Raw genomic sequence first — 11,092 nt, 5'->3', positions numbered from 1 at the left:
CAAGTAGTAAAAGCCTTGGATTTTTACTTGTTGTATTCTCTCTCTCTTTTGAGGTGGTGATTGTGTTGTGTTGTGCCCGACGCCCGTACGTACAAAACAGCTGGTGTACATACATCGAGTACGCTTCTCGGTGCTATACTATATACTACTTGTTTGTTACACTACTACTGTACATTAAACGCCGTACACTCGCTTAAGGATATCTACAAACCACATTAATGATACAATGTATCTAATAGTTTAAATACAAACAAAAAATAAGAGACATATTTTGATGAAGAAACGTCTTTAACATGGTTATTTAAGTCTAGATACGATTAACAACTGATATAATTGAGTCATATTTTAAGATATTTTAGTGAATAAGATGTAAAACATAGATATATCGAATTTTATAAATGAGTTTTTTAGCAGTAGCTAGTGTTTAAAGAACCACCAGTTAGATAGTATCTAAGAGCATCTCTAAGAGGTTAGTCAAATAGCTCAGGAAGCTAAATTTTGGCTATTCAATAGCAAAATAACTCTCCAACAAACTAGTCATCCAACTTGGCAAGCTATCCGGGTCTTCAAATTGGCTCCCTCTCTAGCCAAATTTGACTAGCCGCTGACTAGCCAAACTAAATAGATAGTTTGTTGAAGTGAGATGCTACATATAGAATGTGATCTTTATAAAGAGGTAAATAGAGTGTCATATAGAGAGTCGAAAATGGAGTGTCTCTTAGAGATGCTCTGAGTAGTACATATCCATTGTGTCCAACCCTACCAAAAAAAAATCCAAAGCGAGCAGATCCCCCGCCCCTAACCGACTCCCCTCGCTTCCATTCCATTAATGGCCGCCACCAAGAGCCCTCCAACACACACCTGACCTCCCCTTCCCCCCTCTCTCCGCCGCCCGTTCCCCGCGCCTCCGCCCGTACGTCCCGTTCCCGGTCGGCCGGCCGGTCCAAAGGGAGGGGAGGAGGAGGAACGCGGGAGTCGGGGCCCGCACCGATGCTGAGCTCGGCATCCTCGGCCGCGGGAGCGGCCATGGGGATGGGCGGCGGCGGGTACGCGCACCAGCCCCCGCCACAGCGCACGGTCTTCACCGCCGCGCAGTGGGCGGAGCTGGAGCAGCAGGCGCTCATCTACAAGTACCTCATGGCCGGCGTCCCCGTCCCGCCCGACCTCCTCCTCCCCGTCCGCCCCGGCCCCGCCGCCGCCTTCTCCTTCGCCGGCCCCGCCGCCGCGTCGCCCTTCTACCACCAACACCACCCGTCCCGTGAGCTCTCTCCACTTTCGCTGCCGCCTCCAATCGTGCCGTGTGTACATATACATATCAGAAATCTCCGTTCAAGTGCGTGCGTGCGTGCTGTGACTGGTTGGTTGGGTATTGGCGCGATTTATCTCGTCGGATGATTCATTAACCATGCGCCGGCCTAGCATCTGGCATCTCTCGCCTATGCGGGGTGAGGCGTGAGGGGTGGGGGCGGATCTTTGTCATGCACCTCCTTTCCTGCTTGCTCAAGCAACGGGATGGGTGGGGGGAGTCTTTATTATTCAAACTTTTAAACAAAGTAGGAGAAAGAAACAAAAGCATCTTTGCATTGGGTTGGTCAAATGTTTAGGGGTGCGCTTTCGATCTGCCCCCCCAGTTAGCAAGTACACCATTGGATTAGAATACACACGCGCACACGGCACACACACACACTAGCTAGGGCTGTGTGATGGGAGGCGGATTCGATTTCTCGCTCTGCTCAACAGTCTCACCCCTATAGCTATACGTGGTTCTCCTCCTGCCTGCAGTGAGCTACTACGCCTACTACGGCAAGAAACTGGACCCGGAGCCGTGGCGGTGCCGCCGCACCGACGGCAAGAAGTGGCGGTGCTCCAAGGAGGCGCACCCCGACTCCAAGTACTGCGAGCGCCACATGCACCGTGGCCGCAACCGTTCAAGAAAGCCTGTGGAATCCAAGACCGCCTCGTCGTCGTCGCCCGCGCACCCGTCGCCGCCCCAGCTGTCCACCGTCACCACCACCGCGCCTCTCGAGCCCCTTGCAGCGGCGGGGGGCAAGGTCCACGGCCTGTCCCTCGGCGGCGGCGCTGCTGGCTCGTCGCACCTCGGCGTCGATGCTTCGAATGCTCACTATCGTTATGGTAGCAAGTATGGTTACATTATCCCCTCCCCCTTTTTGCTGTTTCTTATTAGCTGCTAGCTGTCGAATGGCCATGGGATTGGGTTTGCCTGGCCTGCTTGCTAGTTACACCAGGATGCATGGAGCTGCTACAATAGGTTGTTTGATTTACCTGCCTTGTCATTTTAGCTGGGACCATTATTGACGATGATGCTATGGTTTTTTCACCGCTTCTCTTTTTACACGGTTGTTTGCAAAAAGGATAGTCACACCATAGCTCACAGCACTTGGGTGTATTGACTCAACGGCAAAAGCACTCCTGCCACTTGCTTCTTGCAATATAATAGAGATCTTTTGCTGTTCTTCTGTAAAGTGAAACTGTCGTGCCTGCTATGCCCAGGGCCCTGCCTGCTTCTGCTATCTTAGTTGTCTGTATACGATATAAATTTTATATGCTCTCAAGTCTGAACAACAAGTAGCTCTTCATTTCTGACAGATTTTTTTCTCATTAGCCTCCTATTTTTTGTACACTGACTTGTTATCAATTTATTTTTTATCGCCCGTATATAAACTTCATCTCTTACATACCAAGCAAACCCATGTCTAGCTGGTTGCTGTAGAGGCAAGGCACCATTACCAGACTCCAAGCAAGGGTGCTGGACTGACAAGTTTCTGTCAGTTCGTAAATATCTGTAGCAGCAGCTTGAGAACTAAGCTTATTTAAGCATGGAATCGTATTAGGATCGGACTCTATTCCTATTTATTTTTAAAGTAATATTATTTAAGAGTCCTAACTTTCTGTGAAGGAGTATTTGATCGTGATCCCCTATCTGTAGCAGCAGCTTGTGATCGTCAACGTACATACTTATCCGTAACCAATTGGTTGTGCAGCAGGTACCCTCTCGGAGCTAAACCGGACGGCGGCGAGTTGAGCTTCTTCTCAGGAGCGTCATCGGGGAACAACTCGAGGGGCGGCTTCACCATCGACTCTCCATCAGATAACAACTCGTGGCACTCCGCCCTGGCGTCCAGCGTGCCCCCGTTCACGCTGTCGACGAAGAGCGGGGACTCCGGCCTCCTGCCCGGCGCCTACGCCTCCTACTCCCAGTCCCACTCCCACATGGAGCCGCCGCGGGAGCTCGGGCAGGTCACCATCGCCTCGCTGGCGCAGGAGCAGGAGCGCCAGCAGCCGTTCAGTGGTGGGATGCTCGGGAACGTGAAGCAGGAGAACCAGAACCAGCCGCTGCGGCCCTTCTTCGACGAGTGGCCCGGGACGCGGGCGGACTCGTGGCCGCCGGAGATGGACGGCGCGCCGCGGGCCGGCAGGACCTCCTTCTCCTCCTCCACCACCCAGCTCTCCATCTCCATCCCGATGCCCAGATGTGAGCTGCATCTCAGAAACCAGAACTCTTGATTCTGTTCGCTGCCCGAATCATGCTTGACTGAAACTTGTTTTCTGCAGGCGACTGACGAGGAACCGTCGATCGGGCGGCCACTAGACGGTGGACGCTCACGCTCACTAGTGCGCTGTCGCCTGGAGTGGAGATCGATCGTCACGCCGCCGCCGCCTACGCCCTCGTCCTACCTATTTGTTTTGCCGTAGTGTATTGTACCGACCTCATTAAGAACAGAACAGAACAGAAGTCTCTGTGTAAGAGCCGGCTCCTTCCTGTTCCTATGGTTTGTACTAGTAGCGTGCTTTGTATTTGTTGTACCCCTCAAGACCGAGAATGAAACCCGCCCGCCGTCAGTCTGTCTTTGCGTTTTAGTAGATGATGCGAGTGTTTCGTGTGCATTTCCAGATGGCGAATCGGATACCTCTGTGGTGTCTTAGAAGGTGTTGCGACTTGCGAGGTGACAGACACTGCACGTGAGAGCGTGGCTCTGGCTCGTGTCTCGTGCGCAGCCGGAACGAACCTGCACCTGAACTGGAAAGGGCGGAGGAATGGGCTCCCAAGTTGGCAGGCAGCAGCTTTTTTGTTGAGCTGAGCTGAAATAAAACGGGAGGACGAGACAGGTCGGGGTGGCTGGTGGCATCGTATAGGCAAGGCAGCTGGGTCCGTCAGGCGGAGGTGGCCGCACCAAAAAGGCTGCCGCCTGCTGCCTGCGGCTGCGGGCGTTGGTGCTCTGCTCTGGCGAGTCGTCGGCATGGCCGGCAGGTGTCGCCTCATGCCGTGCCATGGTCAAAGCCCACGGCGACGCCCTGAGCCCCAACGGCCGACCACGAAATGCCCGGACCGCCAGAAGAGAGAGAGGACGTCACGTCGTCTGCAGGAGAGTGTCACCGTAGTTGCCCAGGGTCCTGCAGGGTATGTCTCTCCTCCTGCTCCGAATCTTATTGCTGCTAGTGATGGCCAGCAATCAAAAGTGCATCCCCATGAAAAAAAATCACTTAATCCGATCCTGGTGCCAAAACAATGGATGAGGTTCGAGCTAGGACTGAAAAAAAAAAACTCAAGGCTCGCTAGCTTGAGCCGGGTCTACTTTTGTGGCTCGCTGTGAGCTTAAGCGAGCCAGTCATGTTATGTTAAATCACTATCACATCATTATGTTATTAATTTATTTTATTTTTTATGGACTCAATTTTAGATATAGTTTAAAGGAACAATTACGTCACTACCCCTGTTTTACAATGTAACATTTTCTAGCCTACTTCGAGCTCTTTTTTTATTCAACAAGATGTTTGTCCTGATGCTTTCTTCTATTAAGTTGCTTGATGGCATCAGGTATGTTCTCGTATACGCTCTAAAACTGGACGTGCAATAAAAAGGGCTTGTCTGATATTTTGTTCTGTGGAGGACACATGAAGGTAGCTGCCAAGCAGTCGGCAGTAAGCAACGTGACAATGCACTATAGCAAGGGATTAAAGAACAATCTGTATGATCAAAATAGGGCAGTTACCATGCGAATTGGGACTAGAGTAGGCTTGTAAAGAATGAAACAAGGCAGTTACCATTTAAGTCTACTCTACATACACCATTGATTGTTCACCTTCGACATGTTTGCATACCAGTATTTAGAATAACGTTTAGCGGAGCATGTCACAGTTCATACAAACCCACTGAACAAGCAGCGGTAACAACTGAAGCAGTGTTACCAATCACACATCGCACAGCATAATTAAAAAAACGATATCACATGGAGGCACATCGGGCCATGCTGCAACCAACCAGCCCTGGAGCCCTCGAGGACCCGGGGGGGGGGGGGGGGTGCACAAACCCGGACGCCTCTTATCCTCGTCACGCACAAGCACGGTAACAGACAATGCTGAGCAACACCCACTGCTGGAAACGAAGTTTGGTTGTTTATTTATTGTTGCGAGGTAAATAGCCGGGGAAGAGTAGCTCCGAAGACAGCGAGCGTTGGATATGTTTCTTGCGAAGAGCTTCACAGCCTCAGCGAACGAGATTCCTTGGAAGGAGAGTTCTATCACCTGGCATCTCGTATGGGCGCCGGAAGGGGTCAGCTGGACCATGCCACGCCCTGGATCCCACGGGCAAGGGGCGCTTGGCAGCGTTCTCATGGGTTCTAACAAACCTCTCGGAACCCAAACCCGACACCCTGTTGGGGCCCATTGACAACTGAGACAGCTTCTCGGCAAGGTCAGGTACACGGGGGTTCAGGTCGTTGGCAAGATGATTTCCTGCTGCTCAGATACCAAAGTTCGCAATGTTACTAAAACAAGATTGTTCTAGGGTATATAGAGCCACACAATGTTCATGACCAATACTTACCATTGCTCCTTACTGCTGCTGGTCTGGACCAAGACTGGTTCATCGCTTCTGCCTTTGTCACCTTATTATGGTTATTAGTCTCTGGGAGCTGCAAAACATAATGGTAATATTGACTCGCAGAAAATGTAGCAACCAGGTAAATGAACAGCTAAAAGAGTTTATATGCACCTGATAATCCAACTCCAATTTCCTTTGTGCACCAACTGCAACGTTGGCAAGGCAGAAATGTAAGACCCTCCAGAGACAGCCACAGATCCTTTATAACAAGGAAAACTGAGTAATTAACTATTGTGTACCTGCTCTTGCAGGAGCATTGTTTCTCAAGTACGAGTAATTAACTGTTGGCCTCGCATTGGGTACAGTACCCATGTAGTATCTCCTAATGTTCTTCTGATCAACAGCTCCTTTAGCCCCAGCTACAGAAATAGAGATCCATTATGTGAACTTGTTCAACAAGTATAACGGAAAAGAATGTGGCGATTGAGTGCAGATCTCAAGAATATTGAGGTACCTGATGGTGGCGTTGATGCATATCCAGTAGATTTGAAGCGAAGTGAAGGTGGGACATAGAAGCATGGCTGCAAAGCACAATGATGGTAAGGTACGAAGGTCATGAAGCAGGTTAGTTCTTAATCCAGTATGTAAAACTGTCAGAAGTATGACCTGAAAGAAGGGATGCTGCAAAACCTCCACTGCTGTTGGCCTTCTTCGTGGGTCCCATGAGCAAAGCCACTGTGGCAGGTAGTAATTTGCTATAGATCATTTCATTGGACGTGTCAACAAACATATGGGGGGCAGAAACACTTGCACTTACCGAGATAAGATTGATTGCATCTTTGCTTGCTAAAGGAACCACTTCCGAAAGATGTACACTTTCACACTGAAATATGACATAGTACAGTTATACCACTAAAAATCTATAATATCTTAGTACAGGAGATAAATCTCAATACCTGAGGGAACTGAAAACCCATAGATGCTGCTAGCTGCAGTCCTTCAGGCCAAGTACGCTGATTTGGAGTGCCAATAATGCTACAGATTTTGTAAAGTTCATCTGGCTCACTGAGGTAGATAAAATAAAACATGGAGTCACAGATAGCCTTTTCTATACAAAATTTTTAAGAACATAATCAGTTGCTTCTTAGGATCATTTATTCAAAATCACCTTTCTGTAAAAGTAACTGGAGTACTGTTTTCGATAGAAGCTAGACCATTGTAGTATTGTCTTCATAGTTTTCAATTGTAAATAATTAAATATTAAAACGAAAACACAATTTCCTGTTACATTTTATCCAAATGGTGAACACTAAATTATTTCACCTATGTGACATGCTTTTCTTAGTATAAGCATCCTCGGTAAATGGAGTGAAACTATATATGTTCAATTAATTGGCACACAGCAACCTAAACAAAGTGGTCACCAATTTGATTTCAAGAACCATGTGTACCTTGATCCAGGAAAAAGAGGTCGCAGTGAAAATAGCTCCGCGATAATGGCACCCATTGCCCACATGTCTGAAAATATGATAGGAAACAAATATATATTAATGAAATGGCATCAATTCACTCTCTGGTATTCAGATAAAGCCACAGATATTTTTCACTTACCAACTGCAGCATTATAAACAGTAGCTTGAAGAAGAACTTCAGGGGCACGATACCTAGTTGATAGCAGGCATTAGAATGTTTATTCTATTATTTTCTACACTTTAAGAAAATATAGGCCTTCAAACATAACCTACCAACGAGTGGACACATATTCCGTATAAGGTGGCTCAGAAGAAATTTCACGAGCAAGCCCAAAATCCGCTATCTTGATGAGTTCCTTTGTAACAAGCAAATTTTCTGAAATTGCACAAGTTATACCAAGATCAATTATGGTTGTTGTTGTTTGCTAACAACACTGAACACATCCCCAGATGGAAACGGTACATGTAAGTTAAATAAATAATGGAATTGCAAAATAGAGAAGAACTAGATCCATTACCCACTATCATGTATAAATTTTCTGGTGCTGTAAGTGAATCACTCCAACAAATTTGAAAATAACCACAGAGAACAACCACAACATGAATACTTATTCACCTACAGCAATTTAATTAACAAAAGGTTTCTTGAACTATATGTAAACTAAATATGCAGCTCATATAGAAAAATTGCAAGGCAACTGTTCCTGAGCTCATAAGTGATAGTCCCTCCAGTTAAATACACACAATGTTTTAGACATGAAGATTGAACTGTGTTTAGAACTATTTTGTTGTCCGAAGTATCATGTGAAAACGACTGGAACTAGTAACTTGTTTCGCAACAAACAAGAAAGGATAGATCAACCATTGCAACATGAATGTAAAAAAGAACAAATGCAAAACCACATACCAGGCTTAAGGTCACGGTGAAAATATCCACGCTGGTGCATGTGACTCAGAGCTTGAAATATTTGAAAGCACCAGTTTCGGATTTCAGTCTCTGAAAAGGGCTTCCCTCTGCTCTTCATCAGCTGATAAAGACTGCATTCCTAAAATTACAACAAACATAAACTTTAGTAACCTTACAGAGTACAAGCACAGAAATGATACCAACAAGGGCTATGAATTGTCCATACCATGTACTCAAAAACAAAGAACAGCGTATCACTCTCTCTTATGACTTCTTTGAGCTTTACAATGTTTGGATGGTTCATCCTTCGCAGGGACTGAATAAAAAAATAAGTAACTCAAAAGAATGCCGCAGAAAATTATAAAAAATGAGACAGATTGCAAAGCAACAATCACCTTCACTTCACGGAGGTTTATGCACTCTTCCCAAGAATAATACTTTTTCTTCATCTTCTTGATCGCAACCTATCAGCCCAGGTATCTTAATAAGGTGAAAAGGCTAACAATGGGTAACTGAACTGTGTAACTATTGAAAAAAGTTAAGGTGTAACACAAGCAACAAATGGGCAAGCCTAATGACATACCACTTCACCGCTTTCCTTATTGGTTGCACGCCAAACACTCCCAAATGTTCCATCACCAACTTCGTTGATAATTGTATATCTGGAGCGCAATGCAAAAACAAGGTAAGAAGACATCCAAACAGCTTAGACAGTATTCTAATTTGTTATAATCGTCTGGTTATAGACCATTCTCACCTCTCCATTTTATTCGCTGGTGGTGCACAGAACTGCCCTTATTTCAGAACAGTTGTATAGTAAAAAACAGGACTCATATATGTATAACAGGAGTGTCTTTGGATGTTACAACACCAAAGTCACTGGAGACTCCTCTCAAAGCTATGTATGCTATTCCCATGCTTTTGCGACAACAAAATCTTGAACACGTCTTCTCTGAAATTAGCACAAAACGAATCAGGTAGTTGATAAGTAATAAATAGATCATGTCTACATTAGAGAGTGTGCACGTACCTAAGGTCACGCCATGCAAAGTGAAGGCTGGTGAAGGACAGCGTAACCAATACACACCAAACTTTGGACCGATCAGACTGAAAACTTACAGTGGTAGAGTAGAAGAAAGCTAGCAGAAAACGAAAACCCAAACCTGTTGAGGAAAATATGCATCAGAATTGGAACAGGCAGGATATATAACATGAAATGCTGCTTAGCTATTGATGAAAGGATACCTAGAGCCTATATGCGAAGGCAAAGCTCTAAGCGTTAGATCCAAGTGTCCAAAGATGTCTTGATGGTAACTTCTGCTGGCTGATTAGCACCAAGACAAAGATTACTGGAATGTTGCCAGAGAAACAGATCCACCATGCTCAAATAAATGTGCTACAGCTGCACTGTAATAGTGTAATCACTGGGCAACTCTAATGTCTGACAGCATGGGACCAGGCAAGGCAGTCACTAAGTGTGGGTTGATCCTCAAGTGCAGTTGACAAAAGAGATGACCAGGAAGTCTCCGTAAAGACAAAACCTCCAGCCAAGAACTTCCTCGAGCAGCGAGATGTGGGATACAAAGGAACTTGCTGTGCAGGGGGTGTACTCCATATCCTTGCTGAAAATGCTATAACTCCAGCAGAGCACGGTGATGAAACCTGCATAAGTATAAAAAGCGGTAATTAAGCAACAAATTGGCAATCTATAAATGTGCGGAAAACGAAGTAACATGGTAGGTCATGCAGAATCTGAATGCATGATCGACTTAGCTAGGTTCCTAATTAGTTGGGGCCTAGATGAGTAGATCGCGACCAACGCAGAGGTGCATCAGAAATTAAAAATTCAGAACCAAATAAAAGAGCACAGGCACACATAGATGCATTGAAAAAGCAATTATGTTTATCCCAACGGGTTCTTCTACAGTGAACAATATTGTATGCATCAATGGATGGATCTACAAGTTCCCAACAATTCAAATTAATTGATGTTTGCATATCTCACCTGGTGAAGATGCAAGGTATACACAATGTCCAAATTAGATAGCAACACAACACAACCACGTGTGCTACAAATCATGCGACCCCGAAAACAAACAAACCAATTAGGCATCTAGGGTTCATAGCGGCAGCATACACAATTTGAGCGCAAACCAGTATGATAAATCATCGCTGCGTAGTTGATGATGGACCAGCACGATAAGGCCCCGGAACCATGGCGAAAACCTAATCGAAACAAAGCGGCGCAAACACACACCTACCCCCGGCTTAATCCCACGAATTACCCACCGCGGACCAACCACCACCCCCAGCTCGGATGAAACCGGACGGATCCGACCACGGGAAGCACGCCCGCTGCCCCCCGCCCCCCCTGCCAGGATCTCACCGACCGATCGGCCACCCGCCGCACGATGCCCCGTCACGCCGACCAACCACGCCGAATTCCCCATCCGCCTGCACTCCCAAGCCGATCCCTCGACGTTCCCGGCACCAATTCCCCACCCACGGAACCGGAATCTCTCGAGCTCGCGCGGACCAAGACGACGCACGCACCTGGGAGCCTCTCGGCATAACCGCGCGCCGCCGCCGCCGCCGAAGGGTCCGGGGGACTTACGCACCGCCGCCTCCAGCGCTGATGGGGTGGGGGAGGAACGGGTGGGTGGGTCAACACCGCCGCGCGCGCGGTGTGGAGGAGGACGGCGAGGACGAGCCGACGAGGGCGTGGAGGACGCGGACGACAGGGTGGGTTGCTTCGAGGATTTTTCTGCCGCCCTCGCGGCCTCGCCTTAATTTTATCTGCCCGTGTCCGCTCCGTGCCCGTCCACGGTGAGGTCCCATGTGCCGCGCGTTTTGCGCCCAGGCCCCTGTACG

General features: G+C 47.4%; 2 protein-coding genes across 4 annotated transcripts; one reads left to right on the top strand and one right to left on the bottom strand.

Moving 5' to 3' along the window:
- The first annotated feature begins 763 nt into the window (after positions 1 to 763).
- LOC100125644 (Growth-regulating factor 6) lies at positions 764 to 3,882 on the top strand. 3 transcript variants are annotated; one of them, XM_008649043.2, is made up of 4 exons: positions 764 to 1,258; positions 1,783 to 2,140; positions 3,006 to 3,493; positions 3,574 to 3,882. In XM_008649043.2, exons 1-4 carry the CDS (start codon positions 991 to 993, stop codon positions 3,579 to 3,581), a joined length of 1,122 nt encoding a protein of 373 aa, XP_008647265.1. In that variant the 5' UTR covers positions 764 to 990; the 3' UTR covers positions 3,582 to 3,882.
- A 1,426-nt stretch (positions 3,883 to 5,308) lies between these two features.
- LOC100274101 (Serine/threonine-protein kinase MHK) lies at positions 5,309 to 10,967 on the bottom strand. The gene is made up of 19 exons (NM_001354976.1): positions 10,775 to 10,967; positions 9,467 to 9,883; positions 9,252 to 9,384; positions 8,979 to 9,173; positions 8,805 to 8,883; positions 8,617 to 8,685; positions 8,448 to 8,537; positions 8,222 to 8,360; positions 7,588 to 7,690; positions 7,454 to 7,506; positions 7,294 to 7,360; positions 6,799 to 6,907; positions 6,660 to 6,725; positions 6,509 to 6,577; positions 6,357 to 6,423; positions 6,142 to 6,261; positions 6,014 to 6,048; positions 5,846 to 5,933; positions 5,309 to 5,757 (listed from the first exon to the last, which is right to left on the bottom strand). The coding sequence occupies exons 4-19, from the start codon at positions 8,984 to 8,986 to the stop codon at positions 5,507 to 5,509; spliced, it is 1,413 nt and encodes a 470-aa protein (NP_001341905.1). The 5' UTR covers positions 8,987 to 9,173; positions 9,252 to 9,384; positions 9,467 to 9,883; positions 10,775 to 10,967; the 3' UTR covers positions 5,309 to 5,506.
- Between the last annotated feature and the right edge of the window lie 125 nt (positions 10,968 to 11,092).

The sequence above is a fragment of the Zea mays genome, chromosome 6 (genome assembly GCF_902167145.1).
Source record: "Zea mays cultivar B73 chromosome 6, Zm-B73-REFERENCE-NAM-5.0, whole genome shotgun sequence".
NCBI lineage: Eukaryota > Viridiplantae > Streptophyta > Magnoliopsida > Poales > Poaceae > Zea > Zea mays.
This window is presented reverse-complemented; position numbering and strand designations above follow the sequence as displayed.

What these genes read in the sequence shown, in the direction of transcription:
- LOC100274101 (NM_001354976.1), bottom strand. An exon ending in ATAAGGAAAGCGGTGAAGTG is followed by an intron (nt 8,686 to 8,804) that starts GTATGTCATTAG and finishes CTGGGCTGATAG; the next exon opens with GTTGCGATCAAGAAGATGAA. An exon ending in TCACCGTGACCTTAAGCCTG is followed by an intron (nt 7,691 to 8,221) that starts GTATGTGGTTTT and finishes GTGCAATTTCAG; the next exon opens with AAAATTTGCTTGTTACAAAG.
- LOC100125644 (XM_008649042.2), top strand. Translation starts at nt 991, where the DNA reads ATGCTGAGCTCGGCATCCTCGGCCGCGGGAGCGGCCATGGGGATGGGC. An exon ending in CCACCAACACCACCCGTCCC is followed by an intron (nt 1,259 to 1,782) that starts GTGAGCTCTCTC and finishes TCCTGCCTGCAG; the next exon opens with TGAGCTACTACGCCTACTAC. An exon ending in CACTATCGTTATGGTAGCAA is followed by an intron (nt 2,141 to 3,002) that starts GTATGGTTACAT and finishes TTGGTTGTGCAG; the next exon opens with CAGGTACCCTCTCGGAGCTA.